At 43.7% G+C, this 21881-nt stretch overlaps 1 protein-coding gene across 1 annotated transcript; it reads left to right on the top strand.

Moving 5' to 3' along the window:
- The first annotated feature begins 7241 nt into the window (after positions 1-7241).
- Positions 7242-8335, top strand: LOC123419943. Its single transcript, XM_045107236.1, has 3 exons — positions 7242-7381; positions 7479-7593; positions 7682-8335. The coding sequence occupies exons 1-3, from the start codon at positions 7273-7275 to the stop codon at positions 8283-8285; spliced, it is 828 nt and encodes a 275-aa protein (XP_044963171.1). The 5' UTR covers positions 7242-7272; the 3' UTR covers positions 8286-8335.
- The last annotated feature ends 13546 nt before the right edge of the window (positions 8336-21881 follow it).

A 21881-nucleotide genomic window follows, 5' to 3' on the forward strand; every position in this document is an offset into this window, starting at 1 on the left:
TTTTCTTATTGTTCTTTTTTTTCCCCTCTTCTTCTGCCAAACTTCAGGACAACCGTACGAAAAGACAGCTCTTCTTTTTTGAGGGGCGCCCCACGGTTTGTACCATTTTTTGTCAACAATTTGACTCACAACCACAGGAAAAATACCAAAAATAAAATACACACATAACCAACTTGCAGAAACTGCCTGCCAAAACATTACCGCAGCACTGAATTTCCATTAAACTTCAGGCTCAGCCATAATGGCTGGTTTATCAAGTTCAGAGTAAGGACGTACTCCGTCCGTTTTCGTTTACTCCCCATATTAGAGTTGACTAAAGTCAAACTTTATAAAGTCTATATAAAATATAAATATTTATCTTAATAAATTTATATTATCTAAAAATACATTCAATAATGAATCTAACCCTACTGATTTGTTATTATATATGTTAATATTTTTTATCTCTAAACCTTGTTAAAGTTTATAAAGCTTAACTTTGACCAAAACTATTATGCGGGGTAAATAAAAACGAAGGAGTACACGTCTCCAACCACCCATTTTGCCTGTGTTGCGGTATAAGGCATAAAGATTACTCGATATGAAGTACTGAGAAGTGAGATAACAAAAGGCGGATCAGCTGGCAAATATTTCAGGAGCAGAGCAAAACGGCTTGATAACTATAGCATCAACACAATCAATAGCCCCTTCGACCTAAAAACTGCAAAACGGCTTGATAAGTATAGCATCAACAGAATCAATAGCCCCTTCGACCTAAAAGGTTATCGAAACAAGAGTATCTTTCATGCACCCACGTAACAATCACTTCTGATCAACACAAAAAGAAGAAATCAGCAGTCTCATACTTGATCCAATTCATAGTTTGAGACGAGAGCATATTTTCTGCTCAAATTGTGATTGTTTCTCTTCGAATTAAAGTAAGCCCTAAGCCGCAAAATTACACTCCTGTTCACTCTGTGTACTCCTACCTTGCGGTCTTGTGAGGCTTGTTCTTCAGGATTTTGAACAACTTGATTCTTGTGGTAAGCCTGCTCCTCCTACATACGTGTCCTCAGGGCCGGCCCTGGGCAGGGGCAAGAAGTGCGACGCCCTAGGGCCCAGCCTGCTGGGGGCTGAACCAATACATGTCTATTACACAGCTGAACGAAAAGGGCAATTAACTACTTGCTTATTAGTACGTTAGTACTCCCTTCATCACAGTTTATAAGGCGTGCACGTATACCTAGGTTGTTAATTTGACTTATATAAAACTAGGGGTCATTACTGATGTTCGTCCATGTAATCGAATAGACGGGCTCTAGTCCCGATAATTCAGATCTGCATATAATTGTATATATATACTCGCTTGTAAGATAAGTTAATCTTATATATATGCATAATTATTTCTATTTAAATTATATGAAAACTAATTCCCGAACACCAAACGAGGCATCACGTTAATCTCCCGAACACCTAAACCCTAAAACCCTAAAACCCAAAAATAATTTCATTCAAAAAAAAACCCTAAAACCAGCAAAATCTGAAAATCTTTAGTCCCGCTCCGTGTAACGAACCGGGACTAAAGGGCCTACCCCTGGGGCGCTACGAGGCGCCCACGTGGAGCACCTTTAGTCCCGGCTTGTAAGAGGACCGGGTCTAAAGGTTAGGCCTTTTGTCCCGGTTGCTGAACCGGGACTAAAGCCCCTTACAGGCCGGGGCTATAGGCCCTGTCCCCACTAGTGCGAGTTGCTGTGATGGTATTGCTCGATCAAAATTCACTATTGTATTCTAGATGTATTATCGTGGATATCAGACTACATACCTTAAGATGATGTATAAATACTCCGATTTGACTGCCTATTGAACTGGAAGAAGCAGCTCGTTGTGCCCTCACCACTATCGTCGACTCTGTGGGGGCATCTATTAGATCACTGATAGTACTGAAATCATACAATTTCAGTCATACAAGTAGTAGTATCGTTGTAAGAAAAATAGTTCCAATAACTACAGTGAACGTATATTGAACATGTCGCAGTGGGTACTAAATACTGCATGCACGGTTTAGATAAATGCAGGCGAGGGTGACAGCTTCTCCACAAATGCAGGGAGGTGCAGCTGGGCAACCCCCATTGGGCAGCGGGAAGAGAAGGAATCCTGAAATCAAACCTGGATCCATCGACTGGAGCCGCCGCCGGACCAGTAGCGGGAAGTCGTGCCCTCCTTACTCTGTCTTCTCTTCTCTCCATCTCACCTCCTCTCCCTCCCTCACATTTTCTTCCCAGGAGACCGAGCCGCCATGGCCATGGTGCATCGCTGTCGTCGGCCTCCGCGTCGCCGCACTGGATCCTGACCCCATCCGTCTCTCCCCCATGTCCGCCACTTCCCCGCCTCCCGGAGCGATGCCGCCGTCGTCCTGCATCATGATTGGATCGGGAGCCGCCGCTCGATCTGAAGCCAAACATGCACAGAGGCAAAGCAACGACGCCTGGGGTGGGATTCGACGGGAATGGGTCTGTGGCGGCCGGATCTGGGCGAGGGAGTGCGGATCTGAGAGGCGGCGCGCTGGAGATGCGGCTACGAGCTCGAGCGTCCATGGCGGTTCCTGGTAGAGAGAAAATGGTGACGCGGAAGAAAGAGAAGAGGGAAGAAGAAGGGGTGGGCGGCGCTGCTGGCCTGGGTAGCCGGCGAGGCTCCGTCTGGAGTTAGTCGACGACGCGAGGTCGACGGGGTCGGGCTACGACGGAGGGAGTTTGGGGTGCAGTCAAGCTTGGGAGCTCCTCTTACAAATTCTTACAAATGTAGGGGGCTTTTTGAAAACATGAAGCGTTTTCTCAGATTCACTTATAAAGGGACTGCGGGTTGAATGTCATAAACAATGAGGGTTTTTTTGTAAAAATACTTCGGTGGATTTTCCGACGGAAGCGATAGCCTCTTTATTATTAGGTAAAGATATATTGTTTAACATAAAAATTATATCATTAGAAAATAGAACATCTAAAGTTTCTAATGATATATTTTATATAATATATGCCTCTTATTAAGTTGATCAAATTGACGACCTAGATACACGTGCCGGACTTATAAACTGAAACGGAGGGAGTACGTGTTTTCATGAAAAAAAGCTAGTACTAGTAGGTTATGTGAATTGCGAAAGGCACTAATCCAGTTTTGATTCGACTGACTCATCCCATAAAACACCAGCCGCCGGCGTTTCTTCTTCCTTTGTCTTCTCGTTCCCCGTTCCGCTCCTACTCCCGAAGCAAGAAGCATGTCTAGCAAATTAATGGATATTGCTGTTGTAGCTGATTTCTTTCATCAACTTTCAGTTTCTCCATCTTACTCCCCTATGTATATGCATATAAGTATTCCAATCTAGCGGACGATAGCAGTCAGAGGCAAAGCTTCACCAGCTCAGCCGCTTTGCAAGTTGCAACATGGTAGTTTCTCAGTTCAAAGGCTTAAAAAGTTCTTGTAATTTCGGAGTCTTTTTGCACTTGATCTTTGTACTTTTTTTGTTTCCTATAGTGATTCGGTGGCCGATCTCCTATTTTCTGTGCAGGTTGCTCATTTTAGGATACGAGGACCCTAGCTGCCTAGCAAGATCCGATATGCTTGGAGTTGTATAGCTGGATTTAATCTATTTTTCCTTCGACAAATTCAGGTATTTGCACCCCTTTCTTGTTAAAATGTCACCTAAAAACATTTGTCTGGTTTTGAGAAAAGAAGAAAGAAAATGCTAGTAGATATTTTAGATCTGATATATGTTATTTGGTAATGAAACAAAAAGATGCTTTTAAGAAAGAAAAAAGAAACATTGTGCTTTGCATAGATGTAAAATTTCTTTACTATTGGGCCCACTTTTTAAGTTCGTCCCGGGCCTGTGGAAAGTCAGGACCGGCCCTGCGTGTCCTTGATCATAGACTAATAGAAATGTTGATCCATACCCATGTTTGGTACTTATACCAAGTGATGTAGTGGCAAAGGGTCGTGTTGGCGAACCATGCGCCTAGAGTTCGCCGGGAGCCAATTTCTGATGCCTCACCCGAGTGGGATTCTTCTACAAAAATAGGTCATGGGTGCTAGTGTCAAAGGATTCCATTTTATTTATTTATAATTGGTGAGGATGGTTGTGAGGCTGCCACCTAGGTTATGACCCATGTCAGCCCTAGCTGTGTAAGTTGTGTGGATTATCACCACCTAATTTTGTGACTTATGAGAGAATTACAACAAGGCTGCCTCGTTGCCCACTTCGTTTGTTTTCTCTTCGTCAAGTTTGTCGGGTGTTTAAAAGCAGTGGTGGAGGACCCGGTAGGGCAAGGCTTGGCGGCTGCCCTACTTTGATTTCGTTGGTGTAGGCTGCGTGCAAGGCGATGCATCGGCGCAGCGGCATTGTCGGTGGCAAATGACCAAAGCCCCCCCCCCCCCTCCTCAACTTTTGTCCGTCCTCCGCTGCTACTGTTTAAAAGAACACTAGGCAAGCTTTTGTCGAGTGTCAAACACTAGACAAGTCATTGCAGATTGTTTCTTGAAAACACAAGGAAAACCTCTGCAGAGTGTCGAATGCCTGCCATGCGAGGAATGATGAAGACAAGTGGCACCTTGGTTATGTTTACGTGCCTTCTGTGCATTTTTCATTTGGCAGATTACCCGCTTTTGACAATTGTGAGAGACACTACAGGAAACATCTAATATGCCGACTGGCCCATTTGGCATAGATCAATATAAGCCGATGGCTAACAGAGACCATCGACATATGACAGGCGTCAGGAAAGCGAGAGATATGTCGATGGAACCCGTCGGCAATGATTAACCGTCAGCAAACATAAACCGTCAGCATACAACATATTGGCCGAGGGAGGGTTGACGCCGTCAAAGCTCTGACCACGCTCCTGAAGCATGGCGATGCGCCTCATAACATAGACTCCCAACACTGGCGATGCTCATGCTCGACGACGCTCCTCAGCACAGCCACACCTGTCACAACATAGACTCACAACACCGGTGACGCGTGGCAACATAGAGTAGTGTTGCACGTCTCACTTGAAGCAGCGGCCACCGACCTTCGACGCTGCACTTCAGGTTTGCACCAGTGGCATTGCCCATCGATCAATGGGGTGGTTTTGTTTTTCTCCTATCCAACGATTCTCCATTTTATATCATAAAAAAATCATCAAGAAAAACCGTCGCAAGTATGCATTTTGATAGTCGATACTTGGTGCTGCCATTGGACTAGTAGCACGCATGCAGTTGATATGTGGCAAAAGGCGACATGTACATCTCTCTAAGGGCATGTACAATGCATAGCCTCAAGGTAATGTCCCGTATGCCATGTAGGATCGGATATTAGAAAAAGTAGGTTCAGATAAGGAAGCGTGATCCTATACAGGAGACAGGTGCTTGAACATAAAAGGCGTCGATGTAAAAAGCTAAAAAAGTTAGAGTAAAAAGTAAAGATGCATGTGTATTAGAGTCTTTATGTTTTATTCTTTGATGAGACACAATGATAATAGCTTGCATTGAAGAGGAAAGGTTAATATAGATGTCTCAAATTACTTTTTATGTTGAGACATCTGTATCCATATGTCATCATTATACATACCCTTGTGTAGGTAATATCACTACGTCACAGCATAGCAGCCAAAAGTTCACTACGGTGTTGAATTTCAAAATAAAGTGTACAGGAATACTAGTACTGAAGTGAGGACCACGCATCAAATACAAAAGCCTCGCCCTGTCATCACGGGACGCGCCCAAAGCTGAATCGAACGGCGGAGCGAGCTGCAGATGCCACACAAGAAATCAATCGGATGATTTAAGGGGCCTGCTACACGTCTATTGGATGATGTTTACAAAACAACCTCCACCTTAATAGCCGTAGGATTGCGATCTCGGCATTTGTCCGATCTTTTTTCCATGCGAGTGCTCTTGCCGAACCAATATTGTCTTCTTTAAAACAAGACATATGTTTTTGAAAAAAGAACGTTGCTACAGAAAAAAGATCCACAATCATTTGGCAGAGCGGCGTCTTTCACCACTGCAACAAAGTTGTTGTTGCAGAATATTTTGCAATAGAGGTCTTGTTGCAGAAATCTTTGTAACATATGTCTTGTTGCAAAAAACTTTTGCAACAAACATCTTGTTATAGAAAAACTTTCAAGAGTGGTAATGTTGCAGAAATTTGTTGTATTCACCTTCGTATGATGTGACGGAAGAAATGATTTGCAACATGATTGATGTCATAAAAAATCTTACAACAAAGAGGAAGTTGCAGAAAGAAACACCACTATGTTTGTCATGAGCTCTGCTGGATATTGGTGACAGAGGATTGGCGAAGCCCGTCCCCGCCTTCGCGCCGCCACCGGCAAACTCCGCACAAGCGCCGTGCGCCGCTACCGTCGCGGTCCTCGCTGTGAAGCTCGCCTCCAACCCTGTTGGACCTCGCTGAGCTGAGCCCCCGTCGCTCGCAGTCGTCCTCGCTTCCTGCCCACATGCCATCCTCGTCGAATCAAGTTGGAATCATCGCCGACTTCGTCCTCCTATCTGCATGAGTCTCGACCCCGGGCGTCCCCACATGTCATTCTCGCCGGATCCGGCTGGAAATCCTCCTCATCGTTGTCCTTCCAGCCACACGAGTTTCCACCGCTGTAAACTCTCTTTTTCTAAAACACATGCTCAGTTGCAAAAAAATGTGGACACAGATGGGCTTGCTCTCGACTGTATGATGAAGAGTCAATCCGACGGGCATGGAGACGACGGACGCTGGCGCGCGATCAGCCGGTAGAAGGTAATCTTTTCCCATGATTTAAACCTTTTCTCTTATGAAATAAGTGGGTGCGAGCTATGGCGGCGGACATCGATTTGTGTTCTTCCCAAATGAGTCTGTTGCATCGAGCAGAATGAAAGGAACGAGAAGCTACAAAGAAGCTGTGAGATTTACGCTGCACAAAGCCTTCGTGTTCTTGTGTTCGTCAGAGAGCCAGAGAGAGCGCATGCACGGCTTGCCTCTGGCCAACAAGATATACATGCACTAATAGAACCAAAATATTTGGAAAGAAGGTTGTCAACTAATACACGAAGCCTAGTCATCAGGTGTACCAATCCAAAATAGGTATAGTATTAAAGGCTCTTAACTGTCTACAGCAATTCTTCATAAATCCAAACCAAATATTGTTAATTAATTCGTTTTGCCCAGTCTGAAATCTCTTCATAAGCTTTCATGTTTCCGATTCCTTCTCTTTTCATGATTTCCTTTCTCGCATAGATCTCGATCCCTATCCTCGTCTCCAAGGTTCCATGAGACAAGAGAAAGCCGCCACACTTGCTACTACCGCACAGGTCCTTTTCTGTTTGATCTGCACCGTGCCGCCTTTCGTCTCAACCGCCGGCGTGTGGAGGACTCGAGGTTAGCTGCCTGCCAAGTACTCGTATTATTGATTTGTTTTTGGTGTAGATCTGTTGCTGCTTGATTTATTTATTCCGAGATCTACCCCACTTTGTAGCTAGCTTTGAGATGGATCAGCCTGGAAACCAACCATGGCTTGGCGGCGCTGATGGTGCCGTCGTCAACCCGGACGTTGTACTCCCCGTCGCATATGGTGACGGTGGGATGAACTGGTCAGCTTTTACCAGATCCTAATACCTTTTGCCCGTACCGGATGTTTGTGATTCCTAAATCGTAATACGTTTTGTCATCATTGTTCAGGGTGCTGTCTGCTGGTAGGGCGGCCAATGACCCTCTTCTGCCCAACGTCGACGTGCATGTGGCTCCCTTTTTTCTTCCATCGCTTGAGCATCAACACCCACACCCAGCAGATGTGTTGGCCTGGGCCTACGAAAGAGCTCCTCCTCCTCCTCGTATTCATGCGGACCCACTGATGCAGAGGTTGGAGGCCATTGGAGCCTTGCAGGAGGTGGAACTGATGATTATCCCACCGTTCCCACGCTCGGAGATCATGGCAGTTACAGTACAGGACGAACTCGCCGACGTGAATGCGGCTCCGTTTTTTCTGCCAGCGCTTGACCATCCATACGGTCCACACCCACACCCGGGAGATGTGCTGGCCTGGGTCTACGGACAAGGTCCTCGTATCCAGGAGGATCCAGTCATGGAGAGGTTGGAGGCCATTGGAGCATTGCAAGAGGTGGAACTGATGATTGTTCCCGCGTTCCCAGGCTCGGGGATCATGGCAGTTAACGAGCTCGCCCCAATGCATCTGCCTCCTATTGATGCGGTTCCAGGAGCCCCAGAAGAGATAGAGGTGGAGTTGCTCGATGGTGATGTACCACCGCCATCACAATCTCCTTGAGTCTTAATTTTCTCAAGATAAAGGTTGACTAGTGACTGCTGGGAATAAAATGTCAGCCCTATTGTATGATTTGCATTCAATAATATATGAATAACAGTCATGTTGTCTATGCACTTATAACCTGATATGATATGCAGGTTTTCGTGTCTTCGCTAAGAATTTTTTATGTGACTCTCTGGATCTGCATCTTCGGTTGTTTGTACTTCTCGATGAACTGTGTGAAATTATATTGCTTGTTGTGTTGCGTGCTTACTTATCACTACTAATGTAATGGGCTGCAACTCATATCACATGTTTCTGATGTTCGATTCTCCATATGCTTATGTTATGAAAAACGATTAGAATCAGTTGGATGAAAATGATGAGACGTAAATCTCCTCCGCGATCGACACGTGTTCCTGAATGGTCCCATGCGCCACTTTCCCATCTCCGTCTTATTCACCCACACAAGGCACATCCACGCATTTTCTTCCCTACTGTTGCAGCTCCGCGTCGTCTTCCTCGCGCTCGCATCCCTCCTGCAGATCCCTGCCTCTCTCCTGTGCTCATTGCCATGGCTGCGCTTGCTTTCCTTTATCCCAGAGCTCTCTTCTCGTCTTACCCTCTCCCTCCCGGACGGCGGACTGATGCTGCTGCAGGGGCACCACCGTGCTGCCACAAATCAAGGAAAGCTTCGACGCGCGACCACCACATGCCATGGCCGTCGGAGCTACTACCACTGTGACAGGAAGCGTATGCGGACGGTCGTCGGAGCTGTAATGTGGCGCGTTGTTACGTGGTGACCACGGGGAGTGGCCAACGGAGACACTACAACTCCGGTGATGTTACTTTGAAGCTGGCGCCGGGCCATCGGAAGCATAGCCGACGCTGTAATAAAGTTTCAGCGGAGTTGCAATGGAGCTAATGTCGGGCCGCAGGTAGCATAGTCGGGGCTGCAATGAAGCTTCGCCGGAGTTGCAATGGAGTTTCGCCGAACGCCGTTGGTGCTGAGTTGGAGCTCCGTCGAGGCTGCAATGAAACTTAGCTGAACGTTGTCGGTGCTGCGTTGGAGCTGCGGTCGTGCCGCATTGTCGCAATGGAGCTTTGCGGGGTGCCAGCCGTGCTGCATTGAAGCTGCCGCTCACCCTGTTGCTGCAGTTGTGTGGCTGCATTTAACGGCCACCAAGACAGCGATCTGACCGTTGGCTAGGCGGATGATTTTGTATCGGGCTAATTTGTAGCAGCCACCTTATGTTAGTGGTAGCTTGGGTAGGTTTAGTATATATATGTAGGTGTGTTTCCATATCTTAATTATATACAACTATTTTAGATTATTGCTTTGTGTCATAAAAAACTTTCTAGTGCTGTAAAAGGCATTTTGGACGACAAGTTCTCGCTGAAACCTTGAAAATGCTGTTGTGGTGTCAAGTACAGTCCAATTTATTCGCAAAATATTCCTTGTCTTATTCATATCACCCTCATATTGTAGGTTCTTGGATGATTCTGATTTCCAAGACATTATTTGATTAGCTAGTTATCTTACAATCACTCAAATTATCTCGATTAAGTAGCATCCAAAATAATACTAAATATTCCGACCCTTATCCAGTTACATATATATTTGACTTTGTGCTAGTTTTTCTTAAATCAATTTCAAATGTTATACTAATACTTAAGAGTATTTTTCGGTGTTCACTCATCCGTCGAACAATAGTTTTCATATGGAAACATACGAAAATCTTACATATGCTTGCTTATTAATCGTGGTCCCTTTTGATAAGTCCTCTATTCTAACTTAGTGTGATAATCTGGCATGGAGAAACCATTTTAATAATTCTATAGTTCTTATCTTCTCTGTATTTCTTGTATGGCTGCTATATTCATAATGTAAATTCGCCATCCATTAATTTTCGAAAATGTTGATATCTTAGTTCAGAAGAACATACCATCATTCTGATGTCCATCTGCCTGGTTTATAAGCAAACATATTGGTACTTGCACACCATCCCATAATTTATGTCACATAATAAAAAATTAAAAAGAAAAAGGAAGCATCACACCAATTGCTTCGGATGCTATGTCCTTTCTATTTCTTCATGTTTATTGTTCCTTCCACCTAGTTCAGAAGGGCAAGCAAACTAATGTTAGTAGTTAGAAATCTCACACACATGAATAAATCGGTGTTCGGGGTAGTGTAATATTTAATTGTACATTCGTTTTCCATGGTAACTGGAAAATATGACACTTTTTCCAACATAAATTACTCTCACATGTTTTTTTAAAGGAAATTATGATGTTATATCAAATATGTAGACGCCCACTCAAACTGGTATTTTTTAGCAAGCATCATCTATTGGAACATGGCCCTTGGCTACATCATTTTGTGTGCGCGTATTTGTCGTGATTTGATGTGATCGATCCGTTGCCGAGTTCCAACATTTGGTATCAGAGCAAGATTCAAGGCCAAGCTGTGATTGCCTCGGGGTGGCGACCCGCTAGCGCCTCGGGGCGGGCCATGAAGTCGCTAGGTGGTGCAGCGACAAGGAGGATCTGGCGATTGTCGTTCGGCGGAGCGGCATGGAGGGAGACGACAGGTTGTCATCAGCAAGGCGGTGGAAGAAGATCGTTGACAGGAAGATCTATTGAAGATGAAGCTCAGGTTGTCTATGTGTCTCGACGGGAGGATCATGTTCAAATATGTGGGGGCGGTAAACCAGTGAAGGTGAGTCTCTTCAATGAGGCCATGTCTCTACATGAGGCTGGAGTACATGGTGTAGTGCACGGGGTGGTTTGATCCATAAGGAGCCGCATGTATCTCGTTAGGGTGGACGATGTAGTCCACCGGGTGGTGTATTCCACAGGTTACTAGCGGGGCTGGTTAGTCCAAGCCATATTTGAGGTGGTCTGTAAATTCGCGATGTTTAAATTAGGAAGATATTGTTGCGATCAATGAAGCCTATCAATTTAACTTGTCGTGATGCGAGATGGATGAGTCGCCAAAGGATAAATCTTCAACGAGCCAAGACCGTAGAAGAGCGGAAGACAAAATATCAAGATTAGGAAAAGATTGTTAGCAATAATCTTGAGTGGTTTATGGAGTCTATGTTAGATTAAGGTAACATATAATCAAGGTCGTCGATGATTAGGAAAGTAGTACCTGTCCGGTGAAGACTTGTACCTTGATGCGTTCTGGTGCTAGTAGTAGAGTTCGGCTAGGAGTGCAAGTCTACGTGAAGGTTTATTAGTTTGGGTCTGATTAGGACATAGGTTACGGTGGTGGTGGCTGCTGTGTGTATATATATATACACCAGCCGGCTATGCTTTGATGGATCAAGTTGTAACATTGTGAGATTAGGAAAAGCAATAAAGAGAAAAAATTAGGGTACGACGGGGGGCCCTTGGCTACATGATTTTGTGTGCACGTATTTGTCGTGATTTGATGTGATCGATCCGTTGCCGAGTTTCAACATCATCACCATGTCCAGTAACTGTCTGTTTACAAGAAATAACAGTAGGATGAGAGAACCTTGTTTCATTTCATCGATCTTCCATCAGAATTATATAGTTAAGCAACCCTGCAGAATGGATATCACATGGAAAGCCATCCCCAACCTTAAAGAATGCTGCTACAACCCAAATCCCACAACGGCTTCTCCTTCCTTCCCGGATCGGGTTGAACCCCAAGTTGCTCAAGAGGGGAAATACGGAGGTAAACCATCTCTAGCTAGTGGTACCCTCGCGCAACCCCGTTGTCATAGGCGGGTTGTCCACTAGTGGGCCCCGGTCTGTAAGGGGCTTTAGTCCCGGTTCATTAACCGGAACTAAAGGGTCGGGACTAAAGGTTAGTCCCGGCCCTGTTCCAAGCCGGGACTAAAGGTGCTCCACGTGGGCGCCTCGTAGCGTCCCAGGGGCAGTCCCGGTTCGTTACACGGACCGGGACTAAAGAGTTTCAGATTTTGTTTATTTTTGAGTTTTTTTTGAATGAAATTATTTTTGGGTTTTAGGGTTTTAGGGTTTAGGTGTTCGGGAGATTAACGTGATGCCTCGTTTGGTGTTCGGGAATTAGTTTTCATATAATTTAAATAGAAATAATTATGCATATATATATAAGATTAACTTATCTTACAAGCGAGCATATATATACAATTATATGGAGATCTAAATTAACGGGAATAGAGCCCGTCTATTCGATTACATGGACGAACATCAGTAATGGCCCCTAGCTACACTAAATCGTCCTTTGTCATCTATAGCTTCCGTCCTCAGAAAGGTCGCAAGCTCCTCTGCAACAGCAATCGCGCGTTGCTCTGGTAGGACCTTCGTCCTCATGGCCGTGTACTATATAAGAAGAGGAGATGAATATGAATATCAATCATGATAACAAAGAATGACGGGTAAAAATAGAGGTGTGAATGTTCATTGCTTACGTTGAATTTGTGATCCTTGTGCTCAGAGGTAAACATGCGAATGGTCTCGCAAACATAGTATCCGCATAGATGCGTTCCCCGTGGCTGCTGATCGCACCTTACGAGAATAGAATATATATAATCAAAATAATAATCTAGCATCATAAATGTATTGAAAATAGAAGTATATCATACTACTACTTACATGAGCCGCTCTAAAGGTCAGCTTCTCAGGCTCGATACCTGGAGTCACGCACTTGAACCGCTTCCAAACCCTGCCCGACAAGGATAATGATTTGCTAAGTTTTTCATTAATTGATATATCAGAAAATCATCGAAAGAGACCGCTAGAGCGCAAGAATGATTGAAATTACCCTTGGAGCATGTCCTGCAGGCTTTGGAACTATTCCAAGGGTCTCGATAATGGGTCGAAGGCATCAACTCTTCCCTTATCAATTTGAATGTCCAACAGAATCCAATGGAAGCTGCACATGTATATATATATGTGTGTGTGTGTGTGTGCGTGTGTCAGTAACTTATCAATTACACTTATAAGTGAATGGACACAACAGAGTAAAGACCCTCACCTGAAGTTGTATGGAAACAGTATGTGGTCACAGAAATTTTGATCTGTTAGAAACCTTAGAAGGTTTTCCTCCGTCTCCTTGGGTTTATCAGTTAGCGTCGCTATATGTATTTTATCTGGGTCAATAAACCCAATATTTAGGATGTTCCTACTTTTACAATCCAGAATCTTCATTCTGCATAATAGAGTACAAGTTATATATAGACAATGAATTGAAATAACTAAACAAGTTATATGTAGACAACGAATTGAAAAACTTACAGACAATAGCAACTCATAAGCGATTTGTTGAGGGCGTCGGCATTGTACATCTGAAAGAGTTCATCAAAGTCGATATGGATTTCTTCGGGGCGGCCGTAGTACTCCCGTGGGACACTCACCACGATCATCGTTCTCCCATTCTTTGATTCACTTAAGTACCATGTATGCAAGTAACGCATATTTGTTGGGAGATCATCAAACTTATCTTTGCTGACCAAAGACGCTCCCATGACAAACTGTGGCTTAGGGGCTACCACAGCCTTGGGTAACCCGTCGTCTTGGGAAGCCAGAATGTCTTCAACCGAGATACCCCATTCAGCCGCCCACTTCTTTGCTAATTCCAAATCTTGCCCCTGCACCGGAGGGGGGACATTCTCGGTTAACACCCTGAGGGGTGGGATCGACTGTTTGGCCTGTTGTCCAAGCTGAGGAACGTCTGATTTTTTCTTGCTTGTAGTTGAACTTGATTTGCTCCCACTTGCACTTGCACGTGATCTGCTCTTTTTCACTTCCTTCTGCAATGTGCGTGTATAGTCATCAGGCTTATGGTGTAAGTCATACTGTGATGGAAGGGTCGTGAAGTATTTTCCAAATGCTATTTGCTTCTCGGTGTATTCCGGGCGGGGCTCGGGTTCCTTCTTTTTCATCTGCGCATCATGATGTTCCTTTGCTATCCTGGCGTTTTCCTCGGGGGTACGATCATAAGGTCTGATAGGAAGATTAGCATGAGGTACCTTTGGGAGGGGCGAACATTTGCGCTTTGGGGGGCTCCGTCGCTTAGAAATCGTCGGCGGAGCGTTCTTGGTGGCACGCTTCCGCTTAGTATCTGGAGCGGGCGGCGGCGGAGACGGACTACCCAAGTCCGACGGCGGTGATCGAGATGGACTCGTGTTGTGCTGGCCGACGTCATGTGGAGGGCTTGGAGGTAATGGAGGTGTAGGTGACCTGCGACGACTCGGAGGCGGTGTTGTCCTTGGGGTCGAGCCTGGAAGCTTGATGTAGTTCTTGTCCCATAGGATGACTCCACCCAGTACTTCTCCGAGTGTCCTCTCATCTTCGGGTCCAGCCATGTCAAGCTCCATATCATGAAACGCCGCCATGATTTCATCCACCCCGACTTTAGCAAAGCCAGTTGGAATCTCACGGCCATGCCAGCGTGCATCAGGGCCAGAAGGTAATGCTTGTCCGACGGCCACCTTCATGGATATGTTCTTGAATTTCTGATGGAGTTCACATGATGTTGACTCCTTGATTCCATCCACGGGGTAGCCGGGACCGCCCTCTATCATTCTTCGTGCATCGTCGGGCGGGGCCTCAGATTCAGCCACGCTGCTTTTCCGCTTAGATGGGGCGCCGGTAATATCAAATGCAGGATCTTCCTGGTGCGCTACTCCTCTAAGCTCATCAATCTCCTTCCGTTGCTCGTTAATCATGGCAAGCAACTGGTTGAACTTGTCATTCTCCTCATCCTGCTGCCACTTTTTTGCTCTCTCTCGGCTTGTGTAAGTGTCTTGGTCTCTGGCAAACCCAATCCACAACGGGTAAGAAGGACCGAAGCCTCGCGTTCGTCCTCCATGTTCGTCATTGCCGAGGACTAGTGTGAGCAAATCTTTCTCTCTATCTGCAGTGAACTTTCTTTTTCCCTCCTTAATTTCTTTCACTATCCTTTTCCAATTCTCGCTGGGTATCCTAAGACCGTCACTATAGATGAGGTCCCCTGTTTCTTCGTTGTACGAACCACCATGCGCAAGGAACCAATTTCTTGCTCTCAATTCCCACTCATCACGGAGTGGTTCAGGTACGATGCCTTTAGTTAGCAGATCTTGCTCTTTCTTATCCCACTTTGGGATGGAAGTCTCATAGCCCCCTGGCTCCAACTTGTGGTGATATTTCTTCTTGTCGGCATTTATCTTGTTCTTTTCTGATAATGCCTGGGCATCTTCTGACTCCTTGTACTCTTGAAATGCCTTCCAGTGATCCGCCTGCTTGGCTAGATACCCCTCGAATACTAGCACTTTCTTTGTCTTCAGATAGTTTTTCATAGCTTCTTCTTCCAGCTACGGAACAGTTCAGCCATCTTCTTTAGAGTCCACTGCTTGACTTTGGCCCTCAGTTTGTCTGCGGCATCTTCATTCTCACATTCTGGCAGGTTGAAATGTGACATGAGATCATTCCAAAGATTATCTTTGTACCTTTCAGCGACATAGTCACTATCGGGTGCCCCTTTGCGCTTGTTCCACTCCCGAACGCTGATCGGGACGTGATCCCTAACGAGAACTCCGCATTGCTTCTTGAATGTGTCATCAGCATTCTTAGGAAGCTTGGGTTCGCCCGTAGGCAATATCACCTCAAAGGTGTAATGCGTCCGTGCATCCAACTTTCTAGTCGGGCCTCGTTTCGTAGCTTTGCTCGATGTGGAGGCCTAAGAGGGAGAAACATTCGTCAACTGAATGTATATGTATACAATATAGAGCTATCTCCAATATTTTTCACATATTACAAGTGATTGTCGAACTTCATATGTATACCTCGCCGGACTTTATTATTTCTTCACCGGCTTCTCCATCAGTGGAGCTATCACCTTCTCCGTCATTGGACCTATCTCCTGCCCCATCGGCTTCATCTTCGTGTCGCTCGACCTCCATTCCAACGTCGTGGTTTAGATATGAGGACGGAGATTCAGCTGGTTCAACGTCGGGGCCGTCTTTGATTATATCTTCGAGAAGTTCTTCCTCTTCGAGGTTCCTGATATGTGGATCCATAGTTCTGCAAAAAACGGATTCTCTTAACCTTTGTACCAAAAAAGAATTATTCTATCAGGAACTCCATTCCAAAACAACTTTACTCCCGGGTTGTGGCTCCACCCGGGACTCCTAGATTTCTGCATAGTATTCAAAGTAGGAGTACTTTTCCAATTTGAGCATTCAATACTAAACCAAATCGTAAAATAAAGTAGTATTCAAATTAGCATGCATTCAATTATAAGCAAATACATCATCTCTTTTGTGTGTACATCGTCGAATATTATCACTAATACTCCTCGAATACTATCATACATATAGCATCACTGATACATCTAGAACAGTAGCGCCCGACGGGTATCGGCGCGGGCGGTGGACACCCAAAGAGAAGGAACCATCACAGGATCATAGCTCCAGTGAGATCCCCGAAGAACCTGCCAGGTATGCTCGAACCTGCCCTCCAACGCAACCATGTAGCGACGGACGTGCTCATCCTCCTCGCTGACACGGTGACGTACCACCTCCGCGGTGTCCGGAAGCCTCGGCACCCTCACTGGCCCACGCGACCGCCACCAAACAAGGATCGGGTCAACGACGGGCTGGCTCCTCACCAACCTACGCCCCCCGGAAGGTAGCACCTCCCAATACCAGCCGGGCGGAGCCCAGTCCTGGACAGGGCCCCTCTGATCAAGCAGGTGTCCTCCGCCGAGTCGACGACGAGGATGCGGGATAGGCATCGTAAAATGAACTAAAAAAATAAAGTAGTTCTATTCATTCTCTTGCTAAAAATAAACTATTAACACTTAAGCATATACAATAGCAAAATTAAACTATTAACACTTAAGCATATACAATAGCAAAATTAAGCAATAATCTAAGAAACACTATTAGCACTTAAGCATATACACTATACAATAGCAAAATGACAAAAAACTAATTTTACTTCTTCTATTTCTCCTCTTCTTCTACTACTTCTCTCCTCTTCTCTATTTCTCCTCTTCTTCTTCTTCTATTTCTCCTCTTCTTCTACTTCTTCTTCTACTTCTACTTCTCCTCTTCTTCTACTACTTCTCCTCTTCTCTTCTTCTACTTCTCCTCTCCTCCTCTTCTAATTTTTTCTCTTCTTCTACTTCTCCTCTTCTTCTATTTTTCCTCTTCTTCTCCTCTCCTCCTCCTCTTATTCTCCTTTTTCTTCTTTTCTTCTCCTCCTCTTCTTATTTTCCTTTTTCCTAATCTTATTTTCTTATTTTTGTTCATATTTCTTCTTCTTGTAACCCGAACCTAATTCTAAATATTACTAACCCTAGTAATCTAGCACAAACCTAATAACAATAGGAATTAAATGACAAAAAAAATCTTTTTCTTTTTCTTCTTTTCTTCCCTTTTTCTTCTTTTCTTCTCCTTTTTCTTCCTTTCTTCTCCTTTTTCTTCCTTTCTTTTCCTTTTTCTTCCTTTCTTCCCTTTTTCTTCTTTTCTTCTCCTTCTTCTTCTTTTCTTCTCCTTTTTCTTCTTTTCTTCTCATTTTTCTTATTTTCTTATCCTTTTTCTTCTTTTCTTCTCCTTCCCTTTTTCTTCTTTTCTTCTCCTTTTTCTTCCTTTCTTCTCCTTTTTCTTCCTTTCTTCTCCTTTTTCTTCCTTTCTTCTCCTTTTTCTTCTTTTCCTCTACTGGCCGGAGTGTTGGGGAGGATGGGGCGGGGGGCTTATCGGCCGGAGGTGTAGTCGATGGCGCGCGGTGAGGAGGACGGCGGCGGCGAGGAGGACGACGGCGACGGCGAGGAGGACGACAGGCGGCGGCGAGGAGGACGGCGGGCAGCCTGACGGCGTCGTCGAGGTCGTCGGTGTGTCACGCCGGGCAGGAGAACGAGAGGAAGAAGAAGAGAAATGGACGATTTGGGTTGGAAATTTTCTAAGTCCCGCTTATATAGGTGGATCTTTAGTCCCGGTTCGGGGCTCGAACCGGGACTAAAGACCCCCTTTAGTCCTGGGTGGAGCCACGACCCGGGACTAAAGGCCCTTTTTCGGGCAGACCAGAAGGCGGGAAGAAGGGGCCTTCAGTCCCGGTGCCGAGCTCCAACCGGGACTAAAGGGGGTCTTTAGTCCCGGGTCGTGGCTCCACCCGAGACTAAAGCCCCTCCTCGCTTGCACGATAAGTTTAGTCCCACCTCGCCCAGCGAGGGGGACTAACACTTGTTTATAAGCCCCGTCGTAGCTACTCCATCGAGCTCCTCTCCAAAGCAGGCTTACGGGCCTAAACTGACTGTAAATTAAAAAATTGAAACTTTATTTGAAATTGTGGGGAAACTTAAACCTGAATTCAAAGTGAGCTCACTTTGAATTTAGGTTTAAGTTTCTTTACAAATTCTCATATGGTTTCAATTTTTTTCTATTTTCAACTAAAAACTATGTTTTATTAAAATTCTTTTTGCACATTTGAGAATTTGACAAAACTATGATAATGAAAAGTGTTTGAAATTGAATAAATAATTCAAAACTATTTTCTATTTTCAAAAGTAATTATTTTGACTATCCAAACTATTAACTATTTTGTTATTTTCAATTAAAAGCTATGTTTATTAAAATTCTTTTTCCATATTTGAGAATTTGAAAAAACTATGATAATGAAAAGTGTTTGAAATTGAATAAATAATTCAAAACTATTTTCTATTTTCAAAAGTAATTATTTTGACTATCCAAACTATTAACTATTTTGTTATTTTCAATTAAAACTATGTTTATTAAAATTCTTTTTGCATATTTAAGAATTTGACAAAACTATGATAATGAAAAGTGTTTGAAATTGAATAAATAATGCAAAAACTATTTTCTATTTTCAAAAGTAATTATTTTGACTATCCAAACTATTAACTTATTTTTTTTGAGCTAGTTGACCCTGAAATTGAAAAGCACTACAAATGAACTCTGAAAATGTTGAAAGTTGGCATGCTATCATCATTTCACCCACATAGCATGTGTTAAAAAGTTGAGAGGGCTACGACAAAAACTGGATGCACTTCGTGTACAAAACGGACAATCTCTCTCGAAGTATTAGCGTTTCGAACGAGAACTCGTCTCTTACAAAGGGATTTCATTTTTTTGAAATTATTTGAACTCCATACTTTTTGTGTGTTCAAAATGCACCATTCAAAGGCACATCACAAAATTTCAACAATTTCTGACTTCATTTGGTATTCTTCGTGCATTTACTATTATTTTTGAGCTAGTTGACCCTGAAATTGAAAAGCACTACAAATGAACTCTGAAAATGTTGAAAGTTGGCATGCTATCATCATTTCACCCACATAGCATGTGTTAAAAAGTTGAGAGGGCTACGACAAAAACTGGATGCACTTCGTGTACAAAACGGACAATCTCTCTCGAAGTATCAGCGTTTCGAACGAGAACTCATCTCTTACAAAGGGATTTCATTTTTTTGAACTTATTTGAACTCCATACTTTTTGTGTGTTCAAAATGCACCATTCAAAGGCACATCACAAAATTTCAACAATTTCTGACTTCATTTGGTATTCTTCGTGCATTTACTTATTTTTTTTGAGCTAGTTGACCCTGAAATTGAAAAGCACTACAAATGAACTCTGAAAATGTTGAAAGTTGGCATGCTATCATCATTTCACCCACATAGAATGTGTTAAAAAGTTGAGAGGGCTACGACAAAAACTGGATGCACTGCGTGTACAAAACGGACAATCTCTCTCGAAGTATCAGGTTTCGAACGAGAACTCATCTCTTACAAAGGGATTTCATTTTCTGAACTTATTTGAACTCCATACTTTTTGTGTGTTAAAAATGCACCATTCAAAGGCACATCACAAAATTTCAACAATTTCTGACTTCATTTGGTATTCTTCGTGCATTTACTTATTTTTTTGAGCTAGTTGACCCTGAAATTGAAAAGCACTACAAATGAAATCTGAAAATGTTGAAAGCTGGCATGCTATCATCATTTCACCCACATAGCATGTGTTAAAAAGTTGAGAGGGATACGACAAAAACTGGATGCACTTCGTGTACAAAACGGACAATCTCTCTCGAAGTATCAGCGTTTCGAACGAGAACTCATCTCTTATAAAGGGATTTCATTTTTTTGAATTTATTTGAACTCCATACTTTTTGTGTGTTCAAAATGCACCATTCAAAGGCACATTACAAAATTTCAACAATTTCTGACTTCATTTGGTATTCTTCGTGCATTTACTTATTTTTTTTGAGCTAGTTGACCCTGAAATGGAAAAGCACTACAAATGAACTCTGAAAATGTTGAAAGTTGGCATGCTACAAAACGGACAATCTATCTCGAAGTATGAGCGTTTCGAACGAGAACTCATCTCTTACAAAGGTTTATTAAAATTCTTTTTGCGTATTTGAGAATTTGACAAAACTATGAAAATGAAAAGTGTTTGAAATTTAGTACATTCCATACATGCATTACATAAAAGGTTTAATACATTATTACATTATTGCACCAATATTCCTATCTATTATTTCTGTTTTTTTCTGGGTCTTAGCCATGGAGAATCTTCATCATTCAATAGGATGCTCGGGTCAGTTTTCACTTTGAAGGGCGGAATTTCATGAAACTTATTATAATCTTCTGACATGTCTGTCTTGTCATCTACTCCCACGATGTTTCTTTTCCCTGAAAGAACTATGTGGCGTTTTGGCTCATCGGACGATATCTTCTTTTGCTGATTTCTTTTTCTTGTTTTTGTAGACATGTCCTTCACATAGAAAACCTGAGCGACATCATTGGCTAGGACAAATGGTTCGTCCATGTACGCAAGATTGTTGAGATCCACTGTTGTCATGCCGTACTTTTGGTCTACAACTACCCCGCCTCCTGTCAGCTTCACTCATTTGCACCGAAACAAAGGGATCTTAAAAGTAGGTTCATAGTCAAGTTCCCATATCTCCTCTATGTACCCGTAATATGTTTCCAAACAGTGCCCATTCTCGTCTGTTGCATCAAAGCGGACACCACTATTTTAGTTGGTGCTCTTTTTATCTTGGGCAACCGTGTAAAATGTATTCCCATTTATCTCATACACTTGGAAAGTACATATAGTCGAAGATGGTGGTTTGGCCAAACAGTACAACTGATCTCCAACGGTGTCGTCATTCATGAGATGTGTCTGCAACCAACTGCCGAAAGTCTTCTCGTGTTCCCCTTTAATCCAAGAGTCAGCCTTCCCTGGGTTTTCGGAGCGTAGAATATTCTTGTGTCTCACGATATACGGAGCCACCACGGTGGAATTGTGTAGAACTGTGTAGTGTGCTTGAGAGAAAGAATGCCCGTCCATACATACTTTTGCTTTCCTTCCTAGTGTGCCTTTTCCTGTCAGCCTACCCTCATACCGAGATTCAGGAACACCAATCAGCTTAAGGTCAGGAAGAAAGTCCACACAAAACTCGATGACCTCCTCTGTTCCATAGCCCTTGGATATGCTTCCTTCTGGCCTAGCACGGTTACGAACATATTTCTTTAAGACTCCCATGAACCTCTCGAAGGGGAACATATTGTGTAGAAACACAGGACCGAGAATTCTAATCTCTTCGACTAGGTGAACTAGGAGGTGTGTCATTATATTGAAGAAGGATGGCGGGAAC

Source organism: Hordeum vulgare, chromosome 1H (genome assembly GCF_904849725.1).
Source record: "Hordeum vulgare subsp. vulgare chromosome 1H, MorexV3_pseudomolecules_assembly, whole genome shotgun sequence".
Lineage (NCBI taxonomy): Eukaryota > Viridiplantae > Streptophyta > Magnoliopsida > Poales > Poaceae > Hordeum > Hordeum vulgare.